At 39.8% G+C, this 16662-nt stretch overlaps 1 protein-coding gene across 8 annotated transcripts in view; it reads left to right on the top strand.

Annotated features, from left to right (window-relative positions):
* The window catches only part of rasef (RAS and EF-hand domain containing), a 37348-nt gene that overhangs the window by 4316 nt on the left and 16370 nt on the right, over nt 1-16662 (top strand). For 2 of the 8 annotated variants that reach the window (XM_051951195.1, XM_022196855.2), the window contains exons 7-15: nt 786-940; nt 1256-1339; nt 1779-1845; nt 2044-2166; nt 2270-2397; nt 2524-2640; nt 2847-2954; nt 4663-7109; nt 11959-12291. In XM_051951195.1, the coding sequence (XP_051807155.1) occupies nt 6793-7109; nt 11959-12291 (650 nt within the window). In that variant the 5' untranslated portion in view covers nt 786-940; nt 1256-1339; nt 1779-1845; ... (3 more) ...; nt 2847-2954; nt 4663-6792. Of the gene's footprint in view, nt 1-785; nt 941-1255; nt 1340-1778; nt 1846-2043; nt 2167-2269; nt 2398-2519; nt 2641-2846; nt 2955-4662; nt 7110-11958; nt 12292-16662 lie in introns of those variants that run through there. The other 6 variants (XM_051951189.1, XM_051951191.1, XM_051951196.1 and 3 more) reach the window with 5 other exon arrangements.

Here is a 16662-nt window from a genome sequence, read left to right as displayed (position 1 = left end):
AGAGATTGCTGTGACAAGCAACATTTTATTCTTTAGTATTTTAATGATTACTCAGAGGAGAGTCTCAGAATCAGAGAGCACCTGTTGAAAACCTTTAAGGAAGGGATGTTTGAAAAAAGCTTTTGCGTATCTGCCATGACATGATTAACCAGCGTGGCCCTGAAATTACACGATTCTAACTTCCTGATCAATAAACCACTGTGTTGAGTGTTACGTCAAAATATTTCCACTTAGAATGGAGTAAATAGAAAAACAAAATAATGAAGGGAATTTTTAGATGCATTTTCTGTTTTTGCACTGAGAGCTTATTTATTGACCCCTCATCCTGAATGCATCTTCCTGCTGTCAGTGTTAATGAAACACATACAAATACAGAACATAAAATGCTACTTCCTGCTGGTCAATACAGGGTGTCCCAAAAAATGTATACACACTTTAAATAATTGTAAACTAGGTGTTTATTGTTATTTGTTTAATTTTCAACACTTAGAAGAATTTACAAACTTCATTCTATTGTTTTGTCACCGCCTGTTCTCAAACTGATGTTTCATTGTGTAGACTTTGTCTTTTAGGTATCCCCAAAAGAAGTCTAGTGGTGTGAGGTTAGTTATCAGCTGCTAAAGGTGTATATGTTTTTTGGGGACACTCTGTATATTGTGAGTGAATTTCAGTGACAAACTTTTCTTTTGAAGTATTTTAATTGCCTTTTATGCAAATTACCCAGAATACAGTTTAAACCTTACATTCTGTGAAATCATTCACATGAAGTCATTTATTGATTACAGGAACTCAAGGTCACAAGTTGTGTTGGTCCTGGTCTCCATGGTGACCAGATGCTGTCTCTGATTGGTCAGCTGTGTGCTTATGTGACCAGTGTGGACGTAAGCTGGAGTGGAGCGACAGACAGAGGAGTGGAAACTCTGAGTGTCTGTGGAACAGGGTCAGTAAACATAGAGTCTCCATCAAATCAGAGGACAACACACTGGCTTACATTCATTTCCTGGGATGCTTTTACTGCTACATGTCTTCACTTTACAGTTTAATGATTTATATTATGGGGACATCATCTTTATCTCTTGAAGGGAGTCGGGTTTCTGCAACATGAACACAGATTTATGTTCGTACAACACGAGTAATGCAAGTAAATACACACACACAGTCATAGAAAAGATACAACTGACTTGATATATGGATGGATATCTGACATAAAGAAGCTTTCCAGTAATAATCCCTCATTTATCCTTGTTGATTACAGGTTAAAGCTGAGCTCTGTTGTCCTGAATGGCTGCCATGTCACTGATGTCCCTCTTAAAAAAGTTGTCATGAGACACAAAGAGAGGTCAGAATTTTCCCCATGTATGACTACATGTATGCACTATACAATGTTATTGCAGCTCACACTATACTGCAGGCTAATGGGGGCAGTAAAATGCAGCAGGCAGAACATTTACACGTGCTTATGGCTGTGTTTTCCTGTCTTTTACTTTCTGTAAATTGTTTGCATAAATGTATTCATGCACCAAGTATTTTAATGTAAATGATATTATTCAACCATGTCGCATCTATATTTGTTTAGCGAAACTGAAACCTGATTACTTATTAAAATACAATCTCAACAGTTTCACTGCCTGTGTTTTTGCACCTTTTGTAGATGATGATATTCACTCTCAACACTGCAATCTGACAGCATATAATGCGTAATTTGTCATTGATTTTTGTAACATCTTATTAGGATGCACCTGCTTGTTTGTGTTTATGTTAATGTGTTTTCACTTTAGCCTGTGCAGGTTGGAGGTGTTTGGTTGTCAGTTCCTCACTCCAGCTTGTCTGCAAGCAATATTTGAGGTATTTATTTTGAAGAAAGCAATTAAACCTGATTTGTCTTGTTTAAAACTGCTAGCAAATTGGCATGCTGTGCTGTTCAGCATCATAAACCATGTGGAAAAACATTTTTCTTGCCTTTACATTTCTTCTGTAGAACTGTGCATGTGCTGTGCAACATATATCATCCAATACATAACTTTTTCACTTTCTGTGTTTTAGATGTGCCCTGGCCTTCAGCATCTAAACATCGGACGGGTGCCAAAAGTCAATGTGCACAGTCTCACAGTGATGGCATCGCAACTCAAATGTCTCATTTCACTGAATCTCACCGGACTGCAGGTGGTAAGTTGTTAAAATATGTGACTCAGTCCACTGGCACAGCTCAGTAAGACATTCTTACCTGGAGATTTCAATATACTATCTCCCTCTGTTTATCTCCAAATAGGTCAATGATGCCACAGTGGATACTTTACTCCAGAACTGTGTCAAACTTCAGAATCTCACCTTTAGCTCCTGTCCTGAAGTTACTGACCTGACGCTGCATAACATCTGCAAATACCTACCTTCTATCAGGTACAGACACGCACAAACTGACTTACAAGTATCCCGTTGCAGAATATCACTAAAACACAAAGTAGGTGTATCCTGGCAATTAACAGCTATAGAGTTTGTGTATCTTTTTGTATCTCTGTGAGTCAGATCCCTCAATATGAGTGGCTGTCCAGCAGTAACAGATGCAGGCGTTCAGTCTTTGGCTCTGGGCTGCAGGAGACTTCAACAGCTGGATCTCAGCTCCACTGGAACAGGAAACAGAGGGTATGTCGCATATCACATAGCAAACTGACCTGTGGCGTAGTGATGTGTCATACATGATGATCCCATCATGTGATGTCTTTATTTGGTAAAGAAATTGTCATTACTTTTAAATGGATCCCATCTCATCATGCAGTTTTGTATCAGCAATGACACAGATAAGTTAATATTACTGTGACCCTCTGCATGTGTGTGTATGTGTGACACAGGGTTTCTCTGTTGTCAAGTTACTGCAGTGGCCAGCTTCAAATTGTCAAACTCAATTTCTGCCACATCACCTCAGAGAAAATACTGAAGCTTTGCAGACACTGCCAGAGGTAAACATACACAGACACACACATGTAAGCAGAAATACATTTTATTTTTTCAGGAGTCAGTTCGTGCCAACATCAGTTTCACATAACCGAGAATGAACATGTGCAGCATTCTTTCCAAGATATATTATATCATGAAAGGGATGGCAGCTATACATAATATAGATATTTGAATACTTAGTTTTAAATTGGCTCCATTATTATCTACTGCACTGCCTGCAGTTCAGCTGAAAAGGAGTCCTTGAATTTTTGTCACGTGATCGTTTGCAGGTCGATCACTCGTGGCTTCCTGGTTGTTCTGATTGACTTTATTATGGGTTTCAATAAGACGTGCAATGAAGGGATTCTGATGAATTCAAAGCTCCGATTTGGTCACGTTTCCTAATGAATGGGCATGTTACAGTTGATTTGTACCGTCGATTCTGTAAAGACAGATTGTAGTTCTGACAAATGGTGTCATTTTTGGTGAATTCGGGGTTTAGATCGTTAGGGTTCAGTTTCAGGTCTAGTATTAGCTCCTCAACACTTTTTCATGCTGAATTGCTGTTAATTCTCCACACAGTTAAATGTCAAAAGCTCTCGAGTGTTGCCGCTTCAATTTTAACACCAGAGGGAGTATGTGTAAAAATGTCTCAGTGGCTCTTAACGCTGTTGTCTGATGCCACATTTGAAAGGCCATTCAGAGAGCTGAGTCTCTGCTCTCGATTGACAGGAGGGGAGCACTCATGAAGGGATGCGTTATGAAGCACTGTACTTGTAATCTTTTACAATATGCTTTAATTGGCTCCTTCACAGCTGCACAGCATCCAGTCATATTTACTCAGGTGTAAAGCATGGACATTATAACCTGACACTTATCACTGTTACTATAAAGATCACACTTATGCCAGTACCTCTTGCCAGCGCCTCTCCACCACCCCAGCATCATCCTCCTTGTGTCCAGATGGTTTACTGTTTGCATTTGTCTGACTGGATTACCTCTTTTATCAGAATCCTCATTGCTGTTTACTTAACAGGAGAGCATTTTCTGTGCAGCCATTACATATTGGTGGTCACTTACTTGATAAACAGTTACATAATGTATTGTGTCTGTCTTGGGCTTAAATTACAACAATGTTTAAGAACTGCAATTATTGACACACACTAAAGAAATCACATGCAGAGAAAGTTAACTGGTGTGAAATATGTGCTGCTTTTGTAAGATCTGACATTTACAAAACATGAAATAATCAGACCTTTCTTCCTTCTCATGATGAGCACAGTGCTCGATTCGTTCATTTCACCAACCATGAAAAAAGTGTTACAACACTGCAACAATGAATACAACTGTTTGGTGTGACTTTTTGAAGACAGATAATATCAGCTGTTGGTGGTGTAACAAGGGATCATTTTTCCTGTTCTAACACATCAACTTTGAGGACAAAATGTTCCCTTGCCGCCTAATATATCCAACCCACTAACAGGTGCCATGATGAAGAGATAATCAGTGTTACTCACTTCACCTATCAGTGGTCATAATGTTATGCCCGATCAGTGTATATCATGGCAGACAAGACTTCCCAATGATGCCTAAAACTTTAAATTTTCTGTGATGGAATCATTGAAACACACTTGGAAACTCAAGACTGTCATTATGTACATGGTCTTTACAAATGTATGGAAACCTCCATTCACAACACTTTGTGCTGTATTCCTGTTTCTCTCCTTTTAGATTGAAGCTGCTGCATCTCTATGGCTGTGCCAGTGTCCCCACTGAAGAGGAGATCAGAGAAGTTAACAGTACTGTTAGAGTTTATCCTTTGCCCTGACTCAGGCACTAATGTACATACACAACTGAAAAGATAAACACAACATATCAAAGAGCCTAATGTAACAGATAATGGACACAAATCAAAAAAAAACCTTAGCATTCCAATAGGGTCTTCGCACCGTTGGTGCTCAGATCCTAATAATAAAGCATTTTATATTTATTTCCACTGTGACATTACAATAATGGACTAAATTAGTTTTTCTGTGGTCTGGAAAGACGATTTCTTACAGAGGTTATTAGAAAAGCCTTTAAAGTAGTCTATATGTGCCTGACTGTGTGTGTTTAGATATGGATTTCAGATGTGTTATAAATTCATATCCTGACGTTTAGGGCATTGAATATTTTTTATCTGTATAATGGAGCTGTGTTGGAGGCTTTGAAAGGGCTTTTTGTGTTTTTTAGTTTAGATGGAGTTCGCTACCTTTTAATGTTTGCTTTGGGTCATTAATAGCCTCTAAGTTATAATAAAACTCCACACTCTCTCATCAGATCAAGCAGAAAAGATGTACTTACTGTTAAACTATGCTGGTTTGTTTGTTTAGCGAGTTAGAGGCATCTCACTGCTACATTTAAGATACATGCAAGCATCACTTACAGTGTCTTCCTATACATGTGCCACTGAAGATTAGATGGGAATAATGAACATTTTGTTGACATTCAAAGACATTTGTAGATTGCATCTGTAGTAAATGGCAAACTGTCAAACAAAAGCACATTAGGAAACATGTCAGTTGTATGTTAATGGTATTTCAGTGAGGTTTTCTTTATTGTTTCAAGGTAAAACAAAGTTGTTTTATCTACTCGCTCCATCTGCAGCATTTTGGACACAGTCATTTTCCTGTTTTTGGTTTGTTTAGAAGTAGTCTTCAACTCTGATACCAGCCACTGTAGCTGCATAACTGCATTTATCATGCCATCTGTGATAGACAAATAGTGAAATCTTTTCACTCAGTTCTGCCTTTAACTGGACACCTTTGCAAATGAGCCACAATTGGGTGATGTGCTGTTTTTTCTTTGTAACATTTAAAAGCAGAACAGCTTGATTCTATACTGACAGTAATCAAACATGGTTGAACTGTGTCAACCCCATATACAGGAAGGTACAGTAGTCTGACTGCAGACTTGTAAATGCATAGATCACTGTTTGTAGGTTCTTGTGAGATAAAATCAGTTTCAGTTTGGTGATGGTTCTGAGCTGACAAAAGCTGCCTCTCACAATGCTGCTGCTACAAGTTTGTTAGGTTGAAGGATGAGTCCAGGAAGATGCCAACTTTTGTTTGCACATTTTCAAAGAGGCCAAGAGAGCTAAAAAAAATAGCTTGTCAGTAGACCAGTGTGGTCAGGTGTAACTGGAGGGTAAAACTGTGTGTTGTCGGTATATCAGTGATAAAAACAGTGATATCCTATATAGTTTTTAACATGTAGCCCAGGGGCAACATATGCAGATAAAGAGTGGCCCTGAGATTGAACCCTGAGGGATGCCAGGAGAAGATAAACAGTTGGGTATTCTGACCGACACCGTTCTGTCTTTCAGATAGGAGGTAAGTAATTTTAACACAGTACTTTGAGACCAGTTTCACATAACAGACGATTTAATAGATAATTATTAACAGTATCAAATGCTGCTCTGAGATCAAGTGGAACTAAATGGCATGAGAACTTGAATCAACTGGCAAGAGGATGCCATTGTAAACCTTCAACAGAGCCAACTCTGTATTATGGAGAGCTTTACTGGTGCCAAACTGTCAGGAGGGGTCTGCATGTAAGAAAGCCAAGAGGCAAGGGAGGAGTAAGAATATAAAAGTGAGGTATCAGAGGGAATGAATCAAATCCTACAGCTGTAGTCTAACTCCTTTCAACAATAGTATTTTTTCAGGCATGTAGCAGAATTTTTTAGGTTACTTGCTGGCTTCCAACCATCTCAAAGGGAATGTAATGGTAAATTTATTTAAATAGCTCAACCCTCTTCCTGTCCTTCTTTTTCTCGAAAGCCACATTATTGAAAAAAAGAAAAAAATAGAGAAAAAAAGTATGGCATCTGAAAGGACCACGAGCCAGGAAGAACAAAACCATCTGAGTTTGCTCTTTCACGCCTATGATGTGGATAATTCAGGGCGCATTGAAAAAAATGAATTTTCTATTATCTGCAAAGAACTCAATGTGTCCTCCCAAGAAGCAGAGTGCATTTTCAACCGCCTGGACGTCGACAAAGACGGGACAGTGACCTTAGAGGAGTTCATCAGCAGCTTTCAAGAACAACACCAGGAAGAACACGATGACGCCGGAGAAAACAAGAGCTCCTCAACTGTGGAAGGATTTTCAATCAGCGAAGGACATGTCGCATCCAGGTGAGAGGTGGAAAGTCATAGGTGCTGCTTTAAGCATATATCTGAGTGCAGTTATTGACAATTTGCAAAGAATATATTCTGCACAGTGGATCACATTTAGTGACAATTTTGTTTATAGAGCTTCACTTTTCATGTTTTGTCCTGCAGGGTGAAGTCTTCTTTTGGGGGAGTTCAAGGTTTAAAGGCGTTAGAGGAGATTTAATTTCCTACGACTTTGAACGTAGCATGCGCATGCGCACATACAACCTCTCCCTCACCCCCCTCTAACCTCCCCCCTCTTAACATTTACGAAGAAACGCCCCCCTCCAGAAACTTGCGTAGCACTCGTGAAGCTTTCTTTTACAGCTGGGTCCCCCTGGATCTTTATCTGCCATTATGTACAAAAAGATGAGCAAAACAAGTCGCCAGCTAACTATGAAGCTATACCAAAGCAACACATACACATACACAAAACACGTAAGTCCAAGGTGTACGTAATCTACGTAACTAGGCCTGAGCCGGAAGATTTTTGATTGACAGGAAAGGGAGCAAACTAAACGCCTCGGCCCGAGCGCATTGATTGGCTGATGTTTTTCAGGTCCTGCCATGTCCACAGTTTTGTTTTTGTTTTTTTAATTCTTTTAGAGACCATACATACAAGTCCACTAAAGGTCAGTATATTCATTTTATGTGAATCAGACAAATTAAACAAAAAAAAATCCTCCATAATGCCTTTAAGATGTGAACTCAGAAAACAACACATTACAATGCTGCTGCCAAAGTACAACATTTTTTTTTTAAATCTAGAAAAGGAATAAAGTAATTCATGTTGTTTAAAGTGCTAATACTGGAGTTCAGAACATGTCTGGAGTGTCACTTTGGCCTACTTCATACAGTGAAAAATAAACATAATTTTTTGATCAACCATGTCTTGAGTAGGTTTTACTGAATTTGATGTGAGTGAAACCATAAAATGACTGAAGAACTTATTTAAACAATAAGCCTTATGCATAAGCATTACTCTAATGTAAATTAAAATATGATAGATTAACAGTAATCTGACTCAGCACCTTTTAATAAGCTTGATGTGTTTGTTTCTGTCTTGTTTTTTTATGAAAGCAAACTATTCACAGATAAAGCAGCTGTCAGGCCTGCAACACATGACATGGAAAAATCTGTTTTTAAGTTTGAGTGGAGATTTAAATGGAAAACAGCCCTCAGGGATTCCCTTGGTGGCAGTTTGTTATTTAAGGTACCAGTGAGACATTTAAACAAAAGGATCCAGGAAATCCAGTTGGACTGTTACATTATCTACACAGTTGTTCACAGTGATCACAAACAGGACACAACTCTTTTAAATTTCACCATAGAGAAGAAGATTTACCTGATAAAGTGATCCACCAGCAACTTGTTTCACTCTCTCTCCACTGCATGAAGAGTACAATTCAGCCCAAAATAAAGCACATCTGTCCAATTGTAAATTAAGTTAAAGATCTTTCACCTTTGTTCACTTAAATGTTAAGTAGTGAACACAGTGCCTTGCAGGTTGGCGTCACAGAATATACTTTGCAGCAAAATTTGAAGTAGTTTTCATTTTTTTGACTGATGACTCGGCGTTTTCTGAAGTTCCTGTCAGGCGGAATGCAACCTTAAACGGTTACAGTATGTTGCAATGTATCATGCTTCTCAGCCTCCCTGGGAGTGTTTACTCTTGGGTGCAGGAAGGGAGGCTCCGACCGATTGTCAAACCTCGGATTCAGGAGGAGCAATGCGGATTCCATCCTGGTCGTGGAACGGTGGACCAGCTCTTTACTCTTGCGGAGCTGCTGAGGGGGTCATGGGAGTTCGACCTGCCAGTGCACATGTGTTTTGTGGATCTGGAGAAGGCCTATGATTGTGTCCCCTGAGGGGCTCTGTGGGAGGCACTGCAGGAGTATAGGGTACCAGGCTCGCTGATATGAGCCATTCGGTCCCTGTACAACCAAAGTGAGAGCTGTGTCCTCATACTCGGCACAAAGTCAAACTCGTTTCCAGTTGGTGTTGGACTCCACCAGGGCTGCCCCTTGTCTTCAATCCTGTTCACCGTGTTCATGGACACGATCTCAAGGTGCAGCCAGGGTGAGGAGGGTGTCTGGTTTGGGGCCTCAGGATCACATCTCTGCTTTTTGCGGATGATGTGGTTCTGTTGGCTTCCTCACAGCGGTGTGGAGTGGTTTGTGGCAGAGTGTGAAGCGGCGGGGATGTAGATCAGCACCTCCAAGTCCGAGGTCATGGTTCTCTGTTGGAAACCGGTAGATTGCTCCCTCTGGGTTGGGGGGAGTTGCTTCCCCAAGCGAAGGAGTTCAAGTATCTCAGGATCTTGTTCACAAGTGATGGGAAAATGGAGCATGAGATGGACACAGGGATTGGTGCAGTGTCAGCAGTAATGCAAGCGTTGTACCGAACTGTCATGGTGAAGAGGGAGCTGAGCCATAAGGCAAAGCTCTCAATTTACCAGTCCATCTATGTCCCAACCCTCACCGATGCTTAAGAGCTCTGGGCAGTGAACAAGATCGCAGATACAAGCGGCTGAAATGAGCTTCCTCCGCAGGGTGGCTGGGCTCAGCCTTAGAGATAGGGTGAGAAGCTCTGACATCCAAAAGGAGCCACTTGAGGTGATTTGGCCATCTGATTTGGATGCCTCCAGAGAGGTTTTCAAAACACATCTACCTGGGAGGAGACCTCAAGGCAGACCCAGAACTTGATGGAGGGATTATATATCTCATCTGGCCTGGGAACGTCTCGGGATTCCCCTAGGAAGAGCTGGAAAGTATCGCTGGGGGAGGGATGTCTGGAATGACCTGCTTTGCCTGCTGCCTCCGCGACACGGCCCCAGAAAAGCAGAAGACGATGAATGGATGGATGGATGGATGGTGCAATGTGTTGTCCTTTAACAAGCCAATCAATATTTTCATTACATGGTGCATTTCATCAAGTTGAGTGGGAGCACAAGGCTGAACATATCAGGTCCATGTTTCATTCTTGCCTCATGGCCTCTTAGTGGATCTGCATTATGGGGTTAAAAAATAAGTTGCAACTATTAGTACATGACTAAAAAAAAAAAGGTATGTGAAGGAACATGTGACAAATCTGACCCTCTGAAAGATCATGTTCAGAATCTTTACGTATTTTATTATTGTAAATGGGAGATTGTATAAAAATTATTTTAGAAAATGGTCAATAATTTTTAAACTGTAAAAAGTTTTTAGTTTGTTAAACTACAGATAGTACCTGTTAACAAGGGTGTCAGTTTGTTTTTAAAAGTGGGGGGGATGGAGACCACAGCACTTTGAGAAAATGTCGAAGAATGGCGGCAAAATGCCACAAGCTTGGCTTGAACTCACAACCACCGCACCAAAGGCGGTGGCTCAAGCTGTTGGGGTATCGGTAAATGCAGGTAAAAGGGTCTGTGGGCCGCTATAGTACTAATTCTCCCAGGCCGAAATTTTGCCCCTGCACGCCTCTGGTCGGAGCTTCCACTTGGCACTGGCGCAAATTTAGCATCTGGGCGTTTTTTTTTGTTTGTTTTTTTTTAACCTCACGAAGGTGTGCTGCATGTCTGTGCAACTCTCGGCCGAGTGCGGATGGTGCGTTCAGGGCGTCGGAATTTTCTATACTACTGAAAATAACTGGGTTTACAACGGCTTACATGTGAAGAATTTGAATGTGTTGGAGACAAAATGACCCCTGACAAAAAGTGGGGGGGACACGTCCCCACCGTCCCCCCCTAAACTGACGCCTATGCCTGTTAATATCACAGAAAAAAGTCTAATTTTCAAATTGACTATTTTCAAAAAATGGCCAAAACTGCAAAAATTGTTTAAATCAAAAATGTTATATTTTTACAAATAGTAATCCATTATTTTGCATTGTGTGACTGCAAAATTACACAGTTTGATTCTATTTAAACTAGTACTTTCTGCTGATTAAAATACAGTTTAGAAAATGGGATATTTTAACAGGCAAATGTAAAACAGATGAATGATCTTTTATAAAAGTGCATGTTTTTGATGTCAACCTTATGTACAGTTTTGGCTTACAGGTAATTTGTAAATAAATATGTTTCCTGTGATTTTACAAGTCTTTGTCAATAATATAAGAGAACAGGAAAAATGTAACATAATGGTAAATAGTTCAAAAAATTTAAAATAAAAACTTTTACAGTGTAGAGATGCAAATTACACGGACTGCAGTACATAGTGGATCAGTGTGTATTCCTGCACTTCAGGTACATAAAGTTATTTTCTTGTGATTTGGAATAAAGCAGGATCATCATATTTGGTTCTATAATTCTTAAAGTTTGTTCAATTACATTACAGGCTATTTAGCTTTTCCCCACAGTGGAGTGACTTTCGTTTGACCTGAAGCCCAGAACTGTATTGTTAGAAATAGAGGAGTGACCACACACACACACACACACACACACACACACACACACACACACACACACACACACACACACACACACACACACACACACACACACACACACACACACAGGTATAGCAGGTCATCTACCTGCGTCAGACACAGCAGCTCTTTTCTGTCCGTCCTGCTGGCTGTAACAAAACGGATCATAACTCGATGAAGACGCCAGTGGAGCTAAAGTATCACATTATTTGATTCACTGATCATTTTTTAGAAACATTTAAGTGGATTAACTCCATCCAAACTTTTGGAAACGCGCAACAACTGTCGAAATGTTTGGATAAAAGTGGACTAAGTCTGGAAGTTGGGAGCTACAACTTTTCGGTTTTGTGGTGAGAATAAAAGAGCGACTGTTTTGCTGGATTTTCACCCCAATTGACGCAGACGCCTCCCTTTTTTTAAGCAGGCAGCCACATCCCCACATCCAGGGAATGAGCGCAGAGGAGCAGGAGCGGCTGCGCGCCCTCTTTCACACCTACGACGTGGACAACTCCGGGCGGATCGAGAAGAACGAGTTTCTCACCATCTGTACGGAGCTGCAGGTGTCCGCGGCCGAGGCGGACCGGATTTTCAGCCGGCTGGACATCGACGACGACGGAACCGTCACCCTCCAGGAGTTCATCACCGGGTTCCACGACCGCTACGGAGACTTCATGGAGTCAGACGGAGGAGACGTGTCCGCCGGCTGGGAGAACTTCGAGAGGAGGCTGGGAGAGCAGGCAAAGTTCATCCCCAGGTAAGAGCGCACACCTGTCCGCTGGAGATGGCACAGATGGGTGGATGCAGTTAAATTATGGAAATGCTGAGGTGATAGGGATGTGTTCAACAGTGAGCGCAGTTTGCGTAAAGGTGATAGTGAGACATGAATTATCCCAACAGGGAAGTTAAATGTTGCAGCTCAGAAATAAAAAGGAAAAACCGTAAAACAGTGGAAAAGGTTAGTAGAGTAGACTGTTTTACCTTTCTACAAAATATTCGAGCAGCCATAATATAACATGTGGATGACATGTTTGTGTCAGTGACCGTGCTGTTATGTAAAAGGTGTGTGTATGTTCTCCTAGATGTGTTACAGGTCTTCATATTTTTCTGAATGTATCTCAGACATAAATAGAGGTAAACAGAAAAATAAGATTTAAAGACAAAATTATGTATCTGCTCTCTGTGTGCAATAAAATGAGAAGAGGGCACAGTTTCTAACAAACAAGCAGATGCATGGAGAGAGAGACCAGCTGATTAAAAGTTTAAACATTTTAATCAACTATTCAGTCAGAAAATTTTCCTGACACACGTTTAATTAATGATTTGTTGATTAAAAAATCAGTTTCCAAGAGAAAATGGAACCTTCTATTCTGCATCCTAGGCGTTAAAGCATCAACATCCACTCAAAAATGACATTTTTTTCTGTGCCAGTAAACCAAATTGAGATAAAAATGTATAGAATTTTCAAAAAGTCTCGTATCACAACTGTAGCCAAGCAGAGTCGACTGAATCTAGGCTGCATCCTTTACAGCGGCTGAGCTCTCTGAGTTGTGTAAGGCCAGTCATAACGTTTAGGTCAGCCGAGTGACATTTCTTTACAGCAACTGACCGACTGACCAACATTTAATCTAATTCACGATATGGTCAAGAGCAATACCCAGCTTGCAGAAACTGAGAGTTTTACTAAATGTGTCACAATATACAAAAAAAAATGAAGTATTGTGATGAAACAGATGCCTACAAATCTGATTCTCCTGATTTAGGGTAACAGGCTTGTTTGGTTCAGAGACGTAACAAAATTAATCATTTTTACATTTATTTCAGTGGGAAAAAAGTGGAACTGTTTCCTTTTCCTCTAAAATTATAATTAATATCACAATATTTGTCAGAATTATCACTACATATATTTTTCCCCTGCAGCCATCAGACTTATTCTCTGTGGTGTTACGGTGAAACTGAACTTTCGGGCTAGATGGAATTAATATTGGGATAATGAAATAACAGGATAATACCTGTGGAAATAAAATAACAAATAAAAGTGTAAGAAACACCTAAAAAAAGACCAATGCTTGGTGCACTGAATTCTGTTATTACACAAAATGCAAAAATCTATATAATAACACTTTTTTGTTTTTAACTGTAACCTTAGAAGGAGATTACACAATCTAGATAATTTAATCACAATACTATTTCACTGTTACTTTAAGAAATGATAGTATTATCATTAATGACTGAAGGAATGAAGGACTGTAGAGTTAGTGTCGACAGATGGACACTTTGCTCCGTTAGGTTCAGGACTGTGATTGTCACATGTCATGTTTTTCTTTTTCTTTCTTTTGTTTGCTGTTTGACAGGGGAGAGGTAGCATATAAAATTAAATCCAAGGAGAAACAGGTTTTATGAACAAGCACAGTTTTTTTTTTCTTGGACATCAGGCTCAGGAAGGAAACTATTTATTTATAAACTGAGAAACCATTTTGCAAATAAAATCCTCATTTATCTCACAGTTTTATCATATGTACTGTATTATTGCAACCGGCAGCTAATGAATCTGATAGTTTTCCTACACTGTTTTGAACTTACGCTAATTATTGCAAAATTTTCTCTATGAGGTCATTCAATTGCTTAAGTTCTCTTTGAATGGGTTAGTGAAGCTGACTGCATTGTAGACATGTACCTGTGATAAACAGAGATGAGTTTTTAGGGCTTTAATCAATGACCGGAAAGGCAAAGACTCAAACAACATACGTTTAACTCAAGTGTACAGTTAGGCGTCTGCTATATGAGCCATGGATTGATGTCTATCATCTATTGCTACTATCTACAGTCGTCTTATTCACTGATGGGAACATTAGAATGCAAGCAAATCTAACTTAGTCTTAGCTTTCTGTCTTTTAAAATATAATTTAGCAAAAAACTACATTTCTTTAAAGTGACCTGAATTTAACTTTAACCCTCATTACCTTTAATTAATTTTCCTTGACCAGAATATTCCTGATCAAGTATACAACAGAAGTGAGTACACCTCTGTGCAAAATTGCTGAAATGTCATAAAGTGTCGAACATGCAGGACAGTTGAAAGTCAGCGCAACAAAATCTGTTTGTCAGAGATTTACGTCTTCTGCTTTTCAATGTGCTGTACGTATGTTCACCTTTAGACTTCAACCTCCTCAGCATGGAGGATAAAACATCTTTAGAGATATTCTTATATTCTTCAGAGACTTTCTGTTTCAGCTGCTGTTTGCTACCCCAAAGATTTCCTGTTGGGTTTAAGTCAGGTGACATACTCGGGTCAGTTTATAATTTTTACTTTTTTTAATCTTTAAAAACTCTTGTGATTTTGTCTGTGTGTCTTTTGCACTCATGCAGCCGCACATCGATCCACTCCCACCTCTGTTCTTCACTGTGGGGAGAATGCATTCACTGTGGTAGTTCTGACCGTGTTCACACCAAATACGCTGGACCCCATCTGAGCTCAACAAATTTATGACCAAAGAATGTACTCCCAATATACATCAGGCTACTTTTCATGCATTTTAGCAGTACAGCGGTTTCCTGCTAAAGAGCAAGCCGGAGTCATTCTGGGAAGATGACCACTGCATTTCTGCATTTCTGCTAGTTCTTTACCTCCTAATTCCTGCTGCAAATGTGTGACAGATTTTTAATTGGTAGCTGCTCTTCATGTGCCCTTTTCCATCTTTGTGAAGAGTCAGAATAAGATTTTTTTAATTCCTCTTCTTTTTGATGTAGAGCCATGGTGCAAACATGCAGATAGACACACCCTGATCCAAAACTGAGAGTTCTGGAGTTTACAGGTGGTTTTGTAACCTTGTTCATGCAGCTGGGCTGACTGGATTGTTTAAAAGACAAATTACTCAACTAATCAACTTATAAATAATGCAGACGTTGAGAGGTGATACAATTTGAAATCACTGGAAAGACATTTTTGTAAATCTCTTCCAAATTTCTTGCTCAGCTGCTGTTATCAAGACATTTCAACAACTTCTCAACTTTTTTTGCAGAAAACACAACTCTGCTGATTGCTCCTGTTTTTTCTATCAGCACCTAAACTATCAAATTAACGTTAGTATCAATATGTTTTTCACTGATACTCAGTCCTGTTTCGTCGGACATGTATCTGTATCTGCATCCGTGTATTTATACATTTTATATATTGCGTGTGACTGTGTTTCGGCAGTAAAAATGTACTGTACGTGTGTGTACGCTGCCTCAGGCCTGGCATGGGACTCCTCCTCGCGCTGCTGTGCTGTGGCATCAGGACATTGATTGTCACAGTGGTCCTGTCTGCTAAATGCACCCTCTTATCCTCAAATAGTTGCAGCAGCTGTTACATCGGTCAGCTGAGCGATGATGGTTTAGAAAATATCGAACACTGCCTACTTTAGACAAATGTCTGTTTTTAAGGGGATGAAAGCATGTTTTGTGCGTGCAAGAAGAGACATTAAGAGCAAAAAATCAATTCTATCCATAGTGTTAATATGATTTGGACCTACTTATTAGGTTTGGTATTTTATTTTGGTAATATTTCATCTGACTGAGAAAGTGAATAAAATTGTCAGGGGTCATGATGTGCCATAAAAGATGGTTCCTGATTCATAAGATCCCCTTCTTCTTTTGATAAAAGAGCCAAATGCTGTTTATCTGTGTTTGTGTACAGCGGGCAAGTTATGAATTATGGGAAGTTTGTGTACTAAATGCAAGTAGCAAATACATTAAAAACAAACAGGTTTTGTAAAAAGAGCCAAAAGAAAATCCTTGTAGGACATAAAAAAGACTTAATTTGGGTGCAAAAACATTGTTCATCATATTTTAGATTTTGGGTTTTATGGCTTTCAGTAGCTTTTGATTCCATCAGCTGCTTCCTAACAGCTGCTTCTGTTTATCTCTGTTTAAATTATACCTTTGCAGGTCTGACGCTGGATTGTTTGTGCTTGTTTCTATCATGATCAGCACGACAGAAACAAGCACAAACAATCTAACTTGTATCTTGTGTGTAACTTTGCCGTGTGCTGTGTCACCGAGAGCTATTGACTGACGTGCAGCAGTGTCTATATACAGAGGATTACAGCCAGTCCACCCTGTCAGACGTCAAACACACGCTGTGCAC

The sequence above is a fragment of the Acanthochromis polyacanthus genome, chromosome 7 (genome assembly GCF_021347895.1).
Source record: "Acanthochromis polyacanthus isolate Apoly-LR-REF ecotype Palm Island chromosome 7, KAUST_Apoly_ChrSc, whole genome shotgun sequence".
In the NCBI taxonomy this organism is placed as follows: Eukaryota; Metazoa; Chordata; class Actinopteri; family Pomacentridae; genus Acanthochromis; species Acanthochromis polyacanthus.
Note: the sequence above shows the minus strand (reverse complement) of the source record. Positions and strands in the feature narration are given on the sequence as shown.